Raw genomic sequence first — 19,233 nt, forward strand, 5'->3', positions numbered from 1 at the left:
CAAAATATATCTCTCTGATCTGCCTCCCTCCTCACCCTCCAGACATTTTATGGTCAACTGGGAATCATATGTTTACTATTCTTCTAGGGTTAAAACGAAGCAAAATGAAGCAGCTTTTAGTTTTTATGCACATATGTCTGGAACAAATGTTTACAAGGTCTGAGATCTGCTCCCTTTTAATTCTTTTTAGATCAAGGCTACAACATCTCTGCTTTTTGTTAAATTTGGTGTTGTATCTGCACTGCAACCAAACTCCAACTCTTATTCCTTTGTCTGTTATTTTTCTTTTCAGTTATGTGTTCAATGTGTTTTATTCTTCTTTTAAATAAAGTTGTTAAACTTTTTATGCATTATGATGAGCACTCTGAATTACCGTTGTGCCTCAGCTATTACCTGGTACAAAGATGGCCGACCTCTGACAAGTGCAGCTGGGGTGACTATGCTGAAGCGTGGCCAGGTGCTGGAGATTGAACGGGCTCAACTGTCAGATGCTGGATTATACAGATGTGTAGCAGTCAACCTGGCTGGAGTTGCAGAGATATTCCACAGCCTGCAGGTGTTCGGTGGGTGACTTATTTCTTTTTTTACATAGAGGTATATGATCCTTTAGTCATCATCACTCAGCTGCAGGGCAGGCCATGCACGTGTGTGTGTGAGGAATTAATGAAGGAGAATATTTGACTGCTGTTGTCTGCATCTGTGCAATAGATCTTGACCATTTCCTTCTTTCTTGTGCTTTGCAGTGCCTCCGGTCATCTCCAGCCGAGGAGGCACAGTAACAGTGGTGGTGAATGAGCCCGGTAAACTGGAATGCGAGGCCACTGGTGTTCCCTTACCCAGCCTCACATGGCTCAAAGATGGCAGCCCTGTGGCAAGCGTATCTCATGGCATACAGGTGATAAATTAACCAATTCATGTTTGAATTAAGTAATGAGTTATTTTTTGTGCCATGCAACTTGCAAGTGCCTAAGCTCAAACCTGGGCTGTGTCCGAAATCATCATCATCATCATTTGCTCATTCACCACTCGCTGTATAATAGACACTCTGTAGTTTATGCAATAGTGAGCAGACAAATCACTTATGAATCACTTGCAGTTGTAGAGTTGCACAACAGTAATTTTTGCATTTTATATTAAAGGCACAAACATAGCATTGTGGGATTTTTAGCAGAAAATAGCTTCATAGCTTCAATAACTTCATTCTATTGTAGGAATTTTTGAGGGCACTACATAATACTTACATTTCACATATACACATATACAGTATATTAAATAGGGTGTTAATTCAGCTTCAAGTTTGTGATGGGGTTTAATCTGGTAAAGGTCTCCTCAAGTTGTGATATTTTGAGAGTTTCATTACACTTTGTTTTTTTTTTGCAATATATCAAACGTTATGCACACACATTACTGTATATTCCTTCAGTTGTATGGTGCATGGGTCAAAAAGTAATGAGTAATCTGTAGGTTTGTTGATGGCTGTTTCCCTTTCAGGTGTTGTCTGGTGGCAGAGTGCTGTCTCTGAGCAGCGCACAGGTTAGTGATACAGGCAGGTACACCTGTGTGGCCGTCAATGCCGGAGGAGAGCAACAAAGAGAGTACGACCTGAGGGTTTATGGTGAGTCAATCACCATTTGTCAGTTGTTGTTACTTACATGTACTGCATATATACAACTGTACTGTACATACAGGTACACAGAGGGTACAATTTCTGAAAAAAATCAGAGGGGGGGATGTTTTTGAAACGTTTTTATTCATGAAAATAAATCAGAACCACAGTGGGCCTACATAGACTATGAAGCCTATTAGGTTATTTAGATTAACATTTATAAAATAATTATGAACTTAAATAAAACAATTATGAAACTTGAACTTGACCACTGCATTTGCAGGAATGTTTTAATCCATTTAAAAAAAAAGTTTTCTTGTCTTGTCCTTTCCTCTTGCCGACACATAGGACATGTGATCATATACAACAACAAAAAATGGTTAAATGCTAATTTAACATGGCAGAATTAAATCCCCCAAAGCTCCTTTCAGTACTGTGGATAGCGCCACTCGGCCAGAAGTGCCAATACACTTAATGTCATTCTTGCAAGTCAATGTTTAATTCAGCTCTATGCACAGCGTGCAACAAACTTCAATATTGAATAGAAACAAATCAGTACATGCAATAGCACAAAGTAATGTCAAAGTAATGTCATCATAAAAATAAATAGGCTACAGTAGAGTAGCTACTTGTCAGACTAAGAAAACAATCTGCTTTGATGACGGACTTCTTTTTATGCTTTCCTGTGGAGGGGTCATACATAGTATGTCGCCCCTCTTTTACCCACATCTCTGCAAATCTCCGAGCAGGGAAGGAGGCAACCCCTGCTCCATTTACTGCGTCATCACGGAGCCCAGACGCCGTGTCATTTCTCTTGGCACACGAGCGCGAGTGCTGTCAATGAAAGTCCATTTCTGATTTTATTGTTGTTTGCACTGTGGGTTGTTCTCACGTTGCAGCCCTTTTTTAAATAGCCTATTTTTATTTGAGATATTTTATATGGTCTATGGGTGAAGCAGCATAAATCACAATGTGGGGGATACACTTTCATCTCCCCCAGGGATAAAAATAAGTCAGCAGAGGCAGGGATATATAGACCAGAGGGGGGGCAAATCCCCACCATCCACCCCGGCAAATCGAACCCTGCATGTACAACATATACATCACATACCACTACATACTTTACTTTGAGAAAGCCATGTTGTAAAAAAGTGTTATATTCAGCCACTGATGTAGTTTGTCTTGCAGAAATTTGTACATTGGCAAATATACCACAAGGCCCATTCACCATTGTAACCATAGAAATATGAGATATATTCAAACCCATAATAATAATTTGAATTATATTATAGTAAATGGATCATGACCCAGACTTGAAAAATATCCTGCTCTATTTTATAAACAAAGGCAGACGTTGGATGGAAGGGGCCTGTTAAAGACTGGGATGCTTTGGAATGAGTTTGAATTCAAGTATTAAAATAGTAGCAAAGCATTGGTTTCATCATACAAGTTGTTGGCAGGCAGTGATGTAAGAACAGTATTTTTGTCAAATTCCTCTCCTCAGGACAAAATCTTCCCGTTCATTACTTTAATGTCTTTTCCTATTTCCCTCCTTGTTTTACTAACTAATGGTTATTACCAGCCGACTGCATTATGTCTTTCAACAGAGCACCAGATTTAGCACTAAACATGTATTAACACACTGCAATGATATTTGAAAGAGGCCTTGAGCAAAACATGTGCATGTAGAGGAAACATGGTTTGAATTAGTTTAGCATTTCAATAAACCTTGTCAGTTCCCTGCAAAGAACTGAGCTTGATGGCAAATCAGTTGTTATACAAGTCTAATCAAAGCGAATGTCACTGAGGTAACGGGAGACAAGTAGTTTACATCTAGGAAACTGTTCTTGTGAGTATGTCTGACCCTGTATGTCTGTTTAAGCATACACTCTATGTGTGCAGAATAGAAACATCCACATGGTGTTTGTTTCCTCAGAAAGATCAAGAAGAGCTTGTCCAGAGAAATAAAGGAAGATTTGTTGTGGTAATTGCTACCATTCTTCGGCAGCTTCCTGTGTCTGGCCAAATACTGAGCTGAGGGCCTGTTTCTGTCCTTCCCCGATGACTTGTGCTCTGTCTGTCCAAAAACTATAAGGCAGAGGAAATTGGCCTTCAGGCTTTTTCTAAACCAGGCCAGATTCACCAAAAAGTGAATAACCTGAATGTCTCATGAAAGAAATTATGAATACAAGTGAAGTATAGAAGACTACTTGACTGACATTTAGTTAAAGTTGAATAAAACTGCAGCTGGAATTATATCATTTATTTATATTGCTGTTAGAATAGAGACATTGTCATTCACAAGGTGGAGACCTCCAGATATTTCCTGAGTTGTTGCCCCAAAGTTGTCAATTAACATTTCCCCACAGTTTGCCTTTTTTTGGGCTCAGAGGTGTGTGTTTTGCTCCCAGCATGTCGCCAACGCCAAATGCAAATCATGCCCCAAACTTATTCAAATTGTGGGAAATCGAGTTCATTGGTCACACCAACACCCATCTCGAGTTGTGATGATGCGTAAATAGTCACTAGGGGGAAAAAAATTGTGGTCATTTCTCTGCTCTAAAGTCATTATGCATCTGATTGTATGTTTGCAATTTCCATGGAGTTTAGGTTTCATGAACGTCTTGGAAATGAAGCTCCTCTGATTGTTAATACCACAAACAAACGTTGAGCTGGTTATATGGTGCTGTCATAGCCCGAGATAGATTTAGTACTTAAAGAGCAACAGATGCCCAACTTAACAGAGCCTGTGCATCTCAGGAAGCAATTATTCTGCTCACTTATGAGGTAATACAAAGAGTTTACAGCATTTAAAATGGCTTTTCAGGCTAACTTTCACAGTCAATTAATCCAAAAGAGCGAATAAATACAATATAGAGTAATAGAATGTATGTGTAAATGTTTAATGGTTTTATGTATCATTTAGTGTAGCGTTCATATACATAACTCCCTCTCAGAAGAGATGTTTGATAATTTAAACTGTGCGAGAAACATTGTTAGTAGCTTGTTTTCATGTTTGCCACAGTGCCACCCAACATCAAGGGTGAGGAGGTGAATGCCACAGTGATGCTCGGTCGTCCGGTGGAGCTGCACTGCCAGAGCGACGCAATCCCTCCACCTACCCTGACCTGGCGCAAAGATGGTCGCCCGCTGTTCAGGAAGCCTGGCCTGACTGTCTCAGCAAATGGGAGTCTGCTCAAGGTACAGCCAGAGTTAAATATCATACAGTGATTTGGTATAACTTTATAGGAGGTGACTGTTAATACACAACTTAAGGTGCTCAATTTGCTGAAGATATCCCTTTCAATCATAACCTCCTCACTTTCACTATTTCACACTTTTTCTTCAATATATACCCTAGTTTATGGCTTTAGAGATGATGTATCAGTGTCTTAATATCATATCTCATGATTTGTCTATGAATCTGATTGCCAGGTTGAGAGTGCCCAGGTGCAGGATTCAGGCAGGTATACCTGTGAGGCCACCAATGTTGCTGGCAAGACAGAGAAGAACTATAACCTGAATGTCTGGGGTGAGTTTATCTTTAGTTTTGTCTGTATTTATTTGTGAACCACTCTGTAAAAAAAAAAAAAAAGTTCATTACATTAAAGGTAAAACATTTAAAACTTCACTGTTTTTTTAATTAGTTGTATGCTGACTACTGAGGAAGCTGAACCAACTCTTTTTGAGAGACTACATAGGCCTGTTACCATAGTTACCAGTGTTTGAATTGACCTGAAATCAATTTTTATAATGATCCGCAGTCACGACGGAGTGGTTTAATCACCCCCCACACTTTTTCATGCATAATTTTGCATTTTCATTTTAGTTCCAAATCGTCTGTTCCTTGTTCATGTTATTAGGTTGAAGTGTTTTTATTATGCGTCTTATATGTCTGTAGACCTATTAACGTGTTTTTTTATCCCACATTTCCACAAAGAGTGATGTGACAGCATGTCTTTGATGTGGCAGCTTCTTTGAGACCTCAGTGAAATTGCACCAGCTTAGCTTGAATAAGATGTGAGCGCCTCCTTTTGGTGTCCTGTCATTATTACAGTTTATCCCAGTATCCGCGGCTCAGAGGAGGTGTCAACTCTGACAGTGACTGAAGGAAGTCTCATCACTCTGGTGTGTGAATCCAGTGGCATACCACCTCCCAGTCTTACCTGGAAGAAGGACGGTAAGTCTGTATGCAAATGCGTGCGTGTAAGACAAAGAGACAACATGAGCAAAGGAAATAAGACATATCACACATGGTATCTTAAAAACCATGACGTACTGAATATTTTGTGAGTGATATATTTGAAAATCATACCCATTTGTGTTTCATGTGTGCTTTATTCCAGGTGTGGAGCTCAAATCGGACCAACGGCTCAGGGTTTTGTCAGGAGGTCGCCAGCTGCAGATCTCCAGTGCAGAGAGAACAGATACAGCCTCCTACACCTGCACAGCCTCGAGCGCAGCTGGCACCACATCCAAGGAGTACAGCCTTCAAGTTTATGGTACTTATAAACCACCAGTTCTGGGACATCTATTGATCAAAGTCATTTTAGTTATTACTTTGCATTTTATTACTGAAAAGGAAAACAATCAGAGTGCTGGTTCCAATGTCAAAGAAATCTGATCAGTCATGATGCTAAAATCCCTTAAAACTTGCTTTAAACAGATAATAAACAGGTCATCTCCTGTTTAAAAAGTGATGTATTTCTCACCCATATTACTCACCTGCTTTTCTCACTTCAGTCCGCCCTTCCATCAGACGCAGCGAGGGCGACACAGATGATGTTATTGTGACAAAAGGAGGTGATGTGACGCTGCAGTGTGCTGCAGAGGGTGTACCCCGACCAGCAGTCACCTGGCTGAAAGACGGACGGCCTATCACAGGCCAGCATGGAGCCAAGGTTCTGAATGAGGGGAGGCTGTTGCAGATTAAAGATGCTAAGGTGTCAGACACGGGACGCTACACCTGTATTGCTGTTAATGTAGCAGGGCAAGCTGACAGCAAGCATGACATCAGTGTACATGGTATGAATCAACAGTTTTATAAGTTTTTGTTTATATTTTTCTCTCCTTTCTCTAATAATACCACTGTCTTTGATTTTCTTTCTTTCCTTTATGTCCTCTCCTTTGTCCAGTCCCACCTAGTATCCTTGGTCAGGTACAATTTCCAGAAAATGTGAGTGTTGTGGTGAAGAACCCAGTTGCTCTGAGCTGTGAGGCTTCTGGCATCCCTCTTCCTGCCATCACCTGGCTGAAGGATGGTCAGCCAATCAAAGGGACCAGCTCAGTGCGAGTCCTCTCAGGTAAGCTCCTATTGGACTTTCTGGACTTTCCCTGATCATGGTGATGGGAAGATGTTTTTTGATAAACCCAAGTTACAAAAAATGTAGTCTGTGTTATATGTCATGTAAGATGTTTTCAAAGTAATATAAAATTCTTTCTCAGTTTGTGGGCCAACTCATTATGGAACAGACCTGTGGAAACCAAGCCACCTACAGAGAATTTGAATGAAAGAGGAGTCGCTTGAACTGTTTTGTTTTCCAGTTGGGTTTCAAAGCCCAAACCTTTGCAATACATCACCAGTACTAAGCTGTAATAGGATCATTCTAAGTGGGGCCAAACTAAACAGTTGAATAGGCAGAAATCTGTAAAAGAAGACAAACCTCTTGAAGCAAAAGAGAAGCGATTGGTTTGAATCATGTTTTTAAACATTTAACAAGATGTAATGGGTGCTTCCAAATTAAACTGTGGCCCCTGAACTTTGGACTGACAGCTCAAATTCTTTCCGTTAATTGATCACTGATTGCAAAGAGAGGTTATTTACTTTCAGTAGGCTGCGATTTTTTAATGATGGTTACACGTCTTTGAGATGTTTTTCTGTGGAAAAGACCTTTGAAAACATTCCATGATGACAATTGAGAAATGATGATAATTGAGTTTAATTAATTTAATTTCCAGGGGGACGCAGCCTGCGTCTAATGCATGCTGCAGTAGAGGATTCTGGGAGGTACACTTGTATTGTGTCTAACAGCGCTGGAGAAAAAAGGAAGAACTTTGACCTTGACATCCTCGGTAAAGCAATATTAAATGACTAGTATCTTAATATTTTGTAAAATGTTTGTATACAGATTAAAACCACTGTATTACTGAGATATCTATTTTAGGAGTGAAAACTAGTTCACACTTACAGTATAGGCCCTTCAATTTCATTTAACATCAATATGGAGAGATGAACATGGATCCTACTGTGAAAGTTTTTTTATGAATGGTGAAACAGTGAGAACCATTTAATTGATTTTCAGTTTAATTTGACAGTTCCACCAAGCATTGTGGGCGAGGGAACTGTGGTCGATACTAAAGTCAAGGAGAAACACAACATCACTCTCACCTGTGAGGCCTCAGGTAATTGACATAGTATACACTCCTTGATATTGAAATCACATGCTCTACCAGTGACTAGTCTCTCCTGAATCTAGATGACATTAAAGATAATCTCTCTGCTGCTAGTGCCACTCTGTTAACCCTTAATGATTTCCCAGGTAACCCCGTGCCAGAGATTAAATGGCTGAAGGATGGACAGCAACTAGTGCCTGACAGGCGGCACCAAGTGTTGTCTCATGGCCGTTTCCTCCAAATCTCTGGTGCCCAAGTTGCAGACACCGGCAGGTACAGCTGCCTGGCGTCTAACAGTGCAGGGGACCGCAGCCGGCATTTCAACCTCAATGTCCTGGGTACAAACACAGCTATTACTCTTTTTAATACACTGAGGATCATTTAATAACTGAACCAAAATGTTTCAGGTGGATTACAGTCATTGCTTCGATTTGATTCCTCCTTTTCTTGCTAGTTTCCCCCACCATTGCTGGGTCGGGTCCTGACGGTTCAGCAGAGGAGGTGACAGTAACCCTGAGCAGCCCCACCTCCCTGGTGTGTGAAGTCCAGTCTTACCCTCCTGCTTTGATCACTTGGCTCAAAGACGGCACTCCGTTTGAGTCCAGCCGCAACGTCCGAGTCCTTCCAGGTTTGAGATCACGTCTATTTAAAGTCTAACTTAACACCAGGGTGAAAAGCAAGGTTTTACTGCCATCTGCGGTTGAAAGTTAGTTTCACCTCTGACCAGCCAGCATCACTGATGGGTGTGGTCAGAAGTGTGCTCTGTTGCACCTGCAACCACATCCAACAATGATGTCATGGGGTCCTGGAGTACACCTGTACATCACTGCAACAAGTTGAGAAGTTAAACCAGGGGAGGTCAGCAAAAACAAGATTTTTCAGGGGTGTGAAGTTGCTCTTGAACCATAGAAAACAAGAGTATGTTACATCGTTTGGCATTCATCACCCATGCTTTCACAGGTGGGCGAACGCTGCAGATCCTCAATGCTAAAGAAGAGGATGCTGGGAGATATACCTGTGTGGCCACTAATGAGGCTGGAGAGACACTGAAGCACTATGAGGTCAAAGTTTATGGTGAGATCATTTGGTTTGTTTTCCTGTTTGGTACATCATGCATGCATCTATGAAGCATGCTGGATGTTCCTGCTGAATCATTAAAATCACTCATAACACTTATATGTGTTTCTTGATTTCAGTTCCCCCACAGATCAATAAGAATGATATCCCAGGGGAAGGACTGGCCCCCAAAGAAGTCAAGATCAAGGTCAACAGCACGCTGACCTTGGAGTGTGCAGCTCAGGCCTTTCCTACCCCAGCACTGCAGTGGTACAAGGACGGACAGGTAGAGAGTCTTCATTTGTCACCAGTGGAGCCTTTCTACTGTTTTTACACCTGTCTGCTAGTAGTAGAACATTTTCCATTGGAATTAAACACTTTTTCTCTCCTCTGATTCCTCTTCTCCTCCACAGATCCTGCGGGCAGATGACCATGTGTCCATCAAAGCCAACGGTCGCATTGTACAGATTAAATACGCTCAGGTGTCAGACACCGGCCGCTACACCTGCGTGGCCACTAATATAGCTGGAGAGGATGAGAAGGACTTTGATGTAAATATACAAGGTGAACTGGGTTGACTGATGATAATGTACCTGAGACAATTTGTGCTTTTCATGGGCTCAGAAATAATTCCTGTGCTGGTAGTTTTGCTTTTTTAATTGTGATACCAAAACTGCTTGTTCTTAATAACTGTAGATATAGCTTGTGCTTCCAAGAATACCATTGATTTAAACGTCGATTAACATCCTTTGAGATAAATGCAGATACATACACTTGCTTATGTGTCACACTACTTATATAAATGTTCATGGGCTTCAGATTTTTTTTTTCTTTTTCTTATCACCCTGTTCAGTTCCACCTAATTTCAACAGACCTGGAGTTGGTGATACCACGTCTCCCCCAGGTTTCGGAGGGGATGTTCGTGATGTGATACTCAATAATCCCATCTCTCTATACTGTGAGACCAATGCTGTCCCCCCTCCAACACTCACCTGGTACAAAGATGGACAGCCACTGGCCTCCAACGACAAAGTTCTGATCCTTCCAGGTGAGACAGACAAAGGAAACGGACAGAAAGAGAGGCAGCAAGGTAGAGAATGAGTTCATACTAACCTTTTAGTGTTTTATTCTCAGGGGGGCGAGTATTACAGATTCCCAGGGCTCAGGCTGAGGACTCAGGCAGATACACATGTGTGGCTGTCAATGAAGCGGGAGAGGACTCCATTCAGTATGATGTCAGAGTATTATGTGAGTACTTTGCATTTGGGGTACATATAAACGTCATTTTAACAGAGCTGAGAAAATTATCTTTTTTCATTTTTGCTTTGTCATATTTGCCTGTTTATTTATCTGTATTTCTGTCTTGCACCAGTGCCGCCGACCATACGGGGATCAGACAGCGACTTGCCTGATGAGGTAACAGTCCTGGTCAATAAAACTACCCGACTGGAATGTCACGTGGATGGAAACCCCGCCCCCAAGATCACCTGGTTTAAGGACAACCAGCCAATCAGCTCTGATGGTCCACATAGAATCCTGTCCAATGGAAGAACACTTCAGGTGACAACCAAGAATAACAGACAGTAGCCTATTTGTGCAGTCAAATTCCATCTTAAATTTACTACATACATAGCACTGACGTAATTTAAGATTCATTCATTTCTTTCATTCATTCATTCATTCATTCATTTGTAGGACACAACCATAAAACTATAAATGCCTGTACACTGCAATAAATACTACCTTCGATGTTAGACTTTTTCTTGAAACTAAGTCCACCACAATTTGCAATATAAATATTCTATTTATTAAATATTTTTCTTTGTCTCACTCATCTGTGAACATTACATCTGATTGTAAGGTTACCAAACTGATGCTTTGATCTGTATTCTTACTTACTATATACTGTATGTTTCATCAACAGGTGTTGACTGCTCAAGTGTCTGATACAGGACGCTATGTGTGTGTGGCTGACAATGTGGCTGGAAGTGCAGAAAAATCCTTTAATCTTAATGTTCATGGTGAGTCACACGTGGACAATGATTTGTAAAATATTCTTTTTTCTGTAATATATATTGAATGTGGACTTTCTTTTTCCTTTCAGTGCCTCCTGTGGTTATAGGCCCGAGTCCTGAGAATGTGACAGTGGTGGTGAACAACTTTGTGTCTCTCTCTTGTGAAGCTACTGGCTTCCCGCCTCCCACCTTGAGCTGGCTAAATGACAAGGGCCCCATTCAGGCCAACAACAATGCACTCATCTTGCCAGGTACTGCAGGCTTGGAAAGATCTACACCCACAGGGTCACATTTAGAAGAGTAATCATTTATCAAAGTGAAAATGTGAAGCCATATTAAAGAAGAATGAATAGTATATCGAGTACAAATGCCTAATTAATGCGTCTGTGTCTGCATTTGTGCCTCTAGGCGGTCGTACTTTACAGATCCTGAAAGCAAAAGTATCTGATGGTGGGAAGTATAGCTGTGTGGCCATGAACGCAGCAGGAGAAGCTTATAAACACATCTACCTCACAGTTTTCGGTCAGTCCACATCCACGCTATATGTACTTAATACTAAGCAGCTGACTTTGGCCTGTAGTTTTACATCCTAAAGTGTCAGTAAAAATTTTCCTCTCTTCTCGGCCTCCCAGTTCCTCCCAGTATCCGGGACAATAGTGGGGACTCTCCTGTGGTTGTCAATGTACTAGTTGGAAGATCAGTAACTCTGGAGTGTGAGTCCAACGCTGTACCTCCTCCCACCATCACTTGGTACAAGAACGGCAGGGTGGTGACAGAATCAGACAACCTGCGCATCCTGGCAGACGGGCAGATGCTGGAAATCAAAGGCTCAGAGGTGAGTGATAGTTTGTCAAGTCAAGCAGCGTGGCCAGTACTCTGATGCCTTTTTGTCTCTGATTTTCTGTTGATTGAAGAATGAGTTTTTGTAGTCTCGTTTACCTTTTTTCAGCCTTAGTGGCTGTTATTTCTCAAACTAATTGCCCAGTTCTGCTTGTTTTTTGCAAACAAACCACTGTTCTTTCTGCCTGAAAGTAAAATGTGTCCTCTAAGTCTTGTGTTTTTTCCAAAAATTACTTTCTAGCTGGACATAACATAAAGCTTTCAGTACAAAGCTATATGATAATGAGTAAAACGGTGTCTTTTGTTCCTCAGGTGTCTGATACTGGGCAATATGTGTGCACGGCCACCAATGTTGCTGGTCAGGTGGACAAGAACTTCCACTTGAATATTTACGGTATTAAACTCTAGACAATCATTTATATAAACATGCACTACATTTTGAAACAAAGATAAGCATTTTATTTTAATGACAAAATCTTTCTCTCTCCCTCCCCTTTCAGTACCTCCCAGCATCGATGGCCCAGCAGAGGAGAGAGTTGTGGAAACCATCAGTAACCCAGTCACCTTCGCCTGTGATGCTACTGGAATTCCTCCTCCTAGCCTCACTTGGCTGAAGAATGGACGACCCATAGGTGAGCCTGTATGGCTATAGCTCTATGATCTAAGTGCTGTATACCGTCATTAAGTTTATTAGTAATCATACAAATCAATCAATTAATCAATCAATTTTTATTTATATAGCGCCAAATCACAACAAAAGTCATCTCAGGGCACTTTTTACATAGAGCAGGTCTAGACCGTACTCTTTAATTTACAGAGACCCAACAATTCCCCCATGAGCAAGCACTTGGCGACAGCAGTAAGGAAAAACTCCCCTTTAACGGGTAGAAACCTCAAGCAGAACCCAGCTCTTGGTGGATGGCCATCTGCTTTGAGGGGGGGGGGATAACAACAATCATAACAATAACAGCAGCAACAGCAGTATCAATAGCCAGGGAAGGATGCCAACAGGACTGCGAAGGACTGCAAAGGATTGGCCTGCAACCCAGGGTTTCCTGCGAGATGAGTAAGCACAAAAAAATCTGGGGAAGAAGCCAAGTTAGTGACATGCATTGATGTTACATGAATGCATACAGATGGAGAGGAGGAGCAGGAGAGAGGAGCTCAGTGCATCATGGGAAGTCCCCCGGCAGTCTAGGCTGTTAGCAGCATAACTAAGGGCTGATCCAAGGCGAGCCTGGTCGGCCCTAACTATAAGCTTTATCAAAAAGGAAAGTTTCAAGCCTACTCTTAAACGTAGAGAGGGTGTCTGGACCCCGGACTGAATCTGGTAGATGGTTCCATAGAAGAGGAGCCTGATAGCTGAAGGCTCTGCCTCCCATTCTACTTTTAAAGACTGTAGGAACCACCAGTAAGCCTGCATTCTGGGAGCGCAGTGTTCTAGTGGGATAATACGGTATTATGAGCTCTTCAAGATATGATGGTGCCTGACCATTAAGGGCTTTGTAAGTTAGGAGAAGGATTTTAAATTCTATTTTAGATTTTACAGGAAGCCAATGTAGCAAAGCTAATAATATTACCTAAAGGAAGCATATACAAGGTGAATAGAATTGGTCCAAGTACAGAACCTTGTGGAACTCCGTGTCTAACCCTTGCGTTCACGGAGGATTCATCATTAACATGTACAAACTGAAATCGGTCTGATAAATAGGACTTAAACCAGCTTAATGCAGTTCCTTTAATGCCAATTAAATGTTCCAGTTTCTGCAAAAGGATTTGGTGGTCGATTGTGTCGAATGCGGCACTAAGATCTAACAGGACAAGTATAGAGACAAATCCTTTGTCCGAGGCAGTTAGGAGGTCATTTGTGACTTTCACCAGTGCTGTGTCTGTGCTATGATGCGCTCTAAATCCTGACTGAAAATCCTCAAACTATTGTTATGTAGAACGTCACATAACTGATTAGAGACTGCTCTCAGGAAAAACTGTTTCCTCATCATATTGTCGTGGAGGTAATAGTGGTTGAGTGCTGGATCTTTGATTGAGTGCTTTGTCATAGTCCTTTAATTTATTATCAAATGTATGAATTTTATATTTTTTCAGAGAACTCAGAGTCTCTGGAGATGCACATCTTTTCAGGAGGCAGCAAGCTTCAGATTGCACGGTCACAGCTTTCTGACAGTGGCACTTACACATGTTTGGCCTCCAATGTGGAGGGCAAAGCACGCAAGAGCTACCACCTCACCATACAAGGTACATGTAAATCTTTAGGTTTTAACTCTCTATAGAAAATCCTAACTTGTAAAATTATTACAGTAAGATTAACATGTCCATCTTATATGTTACTATACAAATCCTTGCATTTACCAGTTTGTAAATTCTTGTTGTATGCACTGGATTGCAGCTAACAACAGCTACTCTCTGTTAAGTCCCTCCCAGTATCTCTGGATCAGAGCTGCCCAGTGAGATAGGAGTCCTGCTAAATGAAAGCATACAGCTGCTCTGCCGTGTCCAGGGAACCCCGACTCCAACCATCCAGTGGCTGAAGGATGGGGAAGTCATCACTAGTACCGGGAGCACAGGGTACAGGTACAGTGATACGTGCCAAAAAACAGTAACAAAATGGGATTTTATAGTGTGCCAAAGGAGACTCATCTGTAGAAAGATATTCACATCAACTAACAGGTTTTTTGTAATGTTTGTGATGGTTAGGTGATGTTATGATGATAACAGCGACTATGTGGTGCTGCTTTTGGTTCAGGATCAGTCCAGATGGCAGCATACTCTCTGTGACTAGAGCTCAGACCACAGACAGTGGCAAATACACCTGTGTAGCCACCAACAGTGCAGGAGAGGAGGACAGGATATTCAATCTAAATGTTTATGGTGGGTTTAATTAATTTTTTAAAAGACTTACTACATGTATTATACAGTTTTCCGCAATCATATCTCTCCTTGATGTTTGAGCTTGTTTTCACATCACTGACCTTGTTCTCCATTTGTTCCTCTAGTGCCTCCTGTGATCGAGGGCAAAAGTGAGACAGTGGAGGAGTTGACCACAGTCCTGGACAAGTCTGTCAACATTGAGTGTGTTGCTACAGGCTCTCCTCCGCCCCAGCTTAACTGGCTGAGAAATGGCCTTCCTCTGCCAGTGTCTTCCCACATACGGCTCCTCTCTGCTGGACAGGTGCTCCGGTAGGTCAGTGGATGATAAGATGATGACAAGACAATGCTGCATTAAGAATGTCTTCTTTTGTCGGGAAAATGGTGGTCTGATAAATTTGTATGTGTACTGTATATGTATATGAGATGATTGCAACATATTGCAAATTGTAAGGGTAAGATATTGGTCACTCTTTGGCCATCAAACCAGCAAGAAAACCTTAGTGTAGTTGCATCTTTTTACTCATGAATGATTTCTCTATTTAAAGGCCTACTGTATCCTGGCTTTTTTCCTACTATTGGATCAATGACCTGCCTAAAAAATCACCATAATGATCACCATGAAATCATTTCTAACATAAAGAATGTCACATTTAGAGATGAATAAAAACATTAATCTAAAATGTTCATCTACAGTAATAATTAGTCTAATAAATGGTATCTGCCCTAAGAAACTGTTGGAAAAACAAAATATGAAATATTATTTTACAGCTTTTACAGCTCAAAGATATCAGGATACTTAAATATTGTACCTTTTGTATCTGCCAGGATTACACGCACCCAGGTGTCTGATGGTGGCACTTACACCTGCGTGGCATCAAACAGGGCAGGAGTGGACAACAGACATTATAACCTGCAGGTGCACGGTGAGTCTGAAAACCTGCATTGCTGACTTGTAAGAGCTGAAGAATCAAATCAACAAAAAACAGCCCAAAGATTCTCCTCAACAATAAATAATTAACTGTAATTTTTGGTGTTATCTAGTGTTCCTGTTCTTTGAGATATCGCCAGTCAAACTGAAAAACAAAAGCTAACGAGTTGTTGTTACATTACTTTTCTCAGTCCCTCCTGGTCTGGATGGAGCAGGGAGCACAGACGATGTGACTGTAGTCAGAGGAAACTTGGCTTCTCTGCTGTGTATTGCTGATGGGACCCCGACCCCCACTGTGTCCTGGCTCAGAGAGGGGGTGACTCTAGTTCCTGACCACCACCTCAGATTCCTCAACCTGAACACCACTGTACAGATCACTCAGGCTCAGGTCAATCATACAGGACGCTACACCTGCGTGGCTAACAACACTGCTGGTCAAGCTAGCCGTCACTTCAACCTGAAAGTGCTGGGTGAGTGAAGAGCAGATCATGGCTTTTAACCTCAGTGTTTGATTCATGGATGTCAAAAGAAGTATTTCTTAGTTTCTTAATTTCTTTGTCAGACCCTCCAAGCATCAAAGGTTCTGGTGCACCAGAAGAAGTATCTGTGGTGGTGAATAATGTACTGGAGCTCCAGTGTGAAGCTTCAGGTATCCCTACACCCTCCCTGACCTGGTTGAAGGATGGACGTCCGCTCCCCCAAACAGACAGCCTTCGCCTCCTCCGGGGAGGAGAGGTGCTCCGTGTGGCCTCGGCACAGGTCAGTGTGACTATTGTGAAATCCCATTACTCACACCTTTAATTTTAATTTAATCATTTTTCTATAAAACATGAAAACTATTACATTACATACTATATATGATAACATAAACATGTTTGCATCTTTTTCCATTGTTCTCACACTTTTTTCCACATGTACTCAGTTGGAGGACACAGGCAGATACAGCTGCTTAGCTAACAGTCCAGCAGGAGATGATGACAAGGAGTTCCTGGTTCGAGTGCATGGTGGGTAACATATACACAGTGTGCACTGTACATAATGTTTTGAAAACAATCTATGGCTTGCAGGTAATTTACATGTATTACAAATACATATTTAACTGAATTAATTTTTACTAATTATCATGCTTTATTAGAAAATTGATTTAAAAAAATTCTTTAAAAGTCTTTAAATGAGACTGGGCTATAAAACTCACATCATTGCCATTTGCTGTACCAGTTCCCCCTAACATTGCGGGAGAGAGCACACCTCAGGATGTGTCGGTGCTGCGGAACAGACAAGTGACTCTGGAGTGCAAATCTGATGCCGTTCCACCTCCAACTCTGACCTGGCTCAAAGATGGTCAACCACTGCAGGTGAGAAAATCAAACAAACATCTATCTACAGTATATCTCTATATATCTTGCCCTGAAATATTTTCATTAATGACTTTTTATCTTTGTGTAGGCCTCCGCCCGTGTACGTGTTCTGTCCGGTGGCCGCTACTTACAGATCAACTTGGCTGACCTCAGCGACAAAGCTCAGTATACTTGTGTGGCCAGCAACGTCGCTGGAAAGACAACCCGACAGTTTAACCTGGCTGTCAATGGTACAGTTATATCTTGTATTTACAAGTATATACGTATAGAGAATCTACAATGAAGTTTCTTGAATCTTGAAATATTCCTCCTTTTATATAAATTAGCTGATGAGAAGATAATTTGTTTCTGTGCAGTTTCCTTATTAAATAGTTATAGAACTAAAATCATCACAAAGATGCAAAAGAGTAAATAAAACATGTGTCTATCAATCTGTCCGTGTGTCCCCTCAGTGGCCCCAACTATCAAGGATGGCTCCGAGACAGTGTCAGTGCACATCAACAAGCCAGCAGTGCTTGAGTGTATTGTAAATGGAGTGCCTCCACCTCGTGTAACCTGGAGGAAACATGGTGCCATATTGGCAGGAAACAACCCCAGGTAAACCCGAACGTCACACAATATTGTTGTTGTTGTTTATTATTATTATGATTTTACAATTATTACATGCATATAGAATTTTGTAGATAAAATCATGCTTTAATGATCTCCAGGACCCCAAATCTGCATAGCACCACACTATTACTGGCATTTCCCAGACGCTGTATCTAACTCAGTTTGTATGAACATATGTGCAGGTACAGGTTTGCAGAGGATGGGTCTTTACACATTAACAGCGCTCAGGTGACCGACACAGGCCGCTACCTCTGTATGGCAACAAATCAAGCTGGGACACAACGCAAGAAAGTGGATCTGCAAGTGTATGGTGAGTGATAAACATGTGAATACAAAAATCTTGAATACTTTCAAACTGTCTCCATCACCCGCAAACACAGTCACCCAGTAATTCTCCGGTTCCCATCTTTCAGTACCTCCCTCCATTGCTGACGGTCGCAACAATGTGACAGTTACAGTCAATGTTCAGACCACCCTGTCCTGTGAGGCCACCGGCATACCCAAGCCCACTGTCAGCTGGACGAAAAACGGTCGAGCCATCAATACTGACCAGAACCAGAATATGTACAGGTTGATCCAGGTTTTCTCCCTCTCTGTTTCCTTATTCAAGATCTTAAAAGTCCTCAGGGCAAGATTTCAATGAAAAGACAATACCTGAACATTATAGACATTTTATAATAATTTAACATATTTAACATACTGTATACTGTATATTGTATGAGCATTTATTTAGTAAGATAACATTTTTATTTTACACCCTGTCCTATTTTTGCATTGTCATATGTTGATACTCCAAATACTAACTTCCTCTTTTTTTTAAAAAAAAATTGCAGATTACTATCATCAGGCTCCCTGGTAGTTATAGCGCCTACAGTGGAGGACACAGCTGTTTATGAGTGTGTTGCCTCTAATGAGGCAGGGGTAGACTCCAGATCCATTAACCTCATTGTCCAAGGTGAGTGGCATTATTAACAAAATGATACAATATGTCCATAAGTGTTGCATGTTTGGTTGAACTAATCCCTCTATTGTAAACATTTTGGTGCAAACTCGAGCTTTGATGATTTAAAAACAGCTGGAATTAGTTCTAAAACCTTCTTTTTCCTCTTTCTTAAAATCTCACAAATTTATTTTAAGATCATACCTCAGTGCAAAGTTTAAATATTTAGATTCCACCTTTTAACTGTTGTCATTTGTCCTCTTAGTTCCTCCGTCTATAGCAGATGAACCCACAGAGCTAGTTGTAACCAGACTGTCCCCAGTGGTCATTGCCTGTACTGCATCTGGCGTCCCAGAGCCCACAATCCACTGGAGCAAAGGCGGCATGAAGCTGCCCAATCAGGGACAAGGATACAGCATCCTGCCAGCAGGTCAGGATCATACCCATTGAAAAGTATATGTAAAAGTACATAAGGTTTATATGGTATAACTTTTCAAACAGCCTCAAAATACTTCAATCACTGGAAAAGTATGTATTTATTTAGTATCAGTATGTAAGGTTTGGTTTCCAGTCATATGTTCAGGCTACAACTCTGTGTC

At 41.3% G+C, this 19,233-nt stretch overlaps 1 protein-coding gene across 2 annotated transcripts in view; it reads left to right on the top strand.

Moving 5' to 3' along the window:
• Positions 1-19,233, top strand: part of hmcn1 (hemicentin 1) — an 86,808-nt gene that overhangs the window by 53,485 nt on the left and 14,090 nt on the right. For both annotated transcript variants that reach the window (XM_067596462.1, XM_067596463.1), the window contains exons 38-77: positions 387-563; positions 744-895; positions 1,492-1,615; positions 4,632-4,807; positions 5,042-5,138; positions 5,664-5,786; positions 5,953-6,108; positions 6,350-6,631; positions 6,742-6,909; positions 7,565-7,678; positions 7,922-8,008; positions 8,146-8,337; positions 8,454-8,627; positions 8,960-9,073; positions 9,196-9,341; positions 9,469-9,619; positions 9,909-10,103; positions 10,190-10,303; positions 10,428-10,615; positions 10,980-11,076; positions 11,160-11,321; positions 11,479-11,592; positions 11,703-11,905; positions 12,223-12,304; positions 12,411-12,542; positions 14,014-14,163; positions 14,340-14,499; positions 14,672-14,796; positions 14,922-15,105; positions 15,622-15,719; positions 15,916-16,194; positions 16,287-16,483; positions 16,647-16,728; positions 16,943-17,079; positions 17,171-17,312; positions 17,535-17,679; positions 17,877-18,004; positions 18,108-18,264; positions 18,528-18,649; positions 18,900-19,064. In XM_067596462.1, coding sequence (XP_067452563.1) covers positions 387-563; positions 744-895; positions 1,492-1,615; positions 4,632-4,807; positions 5,042-5,138; positions 5,664-5,786; positions 5,953-6,108; positions 6,350-6,631; positions 6,742-6,909; positions 7,565-7,678; positions 7,922-8,008; positions 8,146-8,337; positions 8,454-8,627; positions 8,960-9,073; positions 9,196-9,341; positions 9,469-9,619; positions 9,909-10,103; positions 10,190-10,303; positions 10,428-10,615; positions 10,980-11,076; positions 11,160-11,321; positions 11,479-11,592; positions 11,703-11,905; positions 12,223-12,304; positions 12,411-12,542; positions 14,014-14,163; positions 14,340-14,499; positions 14,672-14,796; positions 14,922-15,105; positions 15,622-15,719; positions 15,916-16,194; positions 16,287-16,483; positions 16,647-16,728; positions 16,943-17,079; positions 17,171-17,312; positions 17,535-17,679; positions 17,877-18,004; positions 18,108-18,264; positions 18,528-18,649; positions 18,900-19,064 — 5,991 coding nt within the window. The remainder of the gene's footprint in view (positions 1-386; positions 564-743; positions 896-1,491; positions 1,616-4,631; positions 4,808-5,041; positions 5,139-5,663; positions 5,787-5,952; positions 6,109-6,349; positions 6,632-6,741; positions 6,910-7,564; positions 7,679-7,921; positions 8,009-8,145; positions 8,338-8,453; positions 8,628-8,959; positions 9,074-9,195; positions 9,342-9,468; positions 9,620-9,908; positions 10,104-10,189; positions 10,304-10,427; positions 10,616-10,979; positions 11,077-11,159; positions 11,322-11,478; positions 11,593-11,702; positions 11,906-12,222; positions 12,305-12,410; positions 12,543-14,013; positions 14,164-14,339; positions 14,500-14,671; positions 14,797-14,921; positions 15,106-15,621; positions 15,720-15,915; positions 16,195-16,286; positions 16,484-16,646; positions 16,729-16,942; positions 17,080-17,170; positions 17,313-17,534; positions 17,680-17,876; positions 18,005-18,107; positions 18,265-18,527; positions 18,650-18,899; positions 19,065-19,233) is intronic.

Source organism: Thunnus thynnus, chromosome 8 (assembly GCF_963924715.1).
Source record: "Thunnus thynnus chromosome 8, fThuThy2.1, whole genome shotgun sequence".
Lineage (NCBI taxonomy): Eukaryota > Metazoa > Chordata > Actinopteri > Scombriformes > Scombridae > Thunnus > Thunnus thynnus.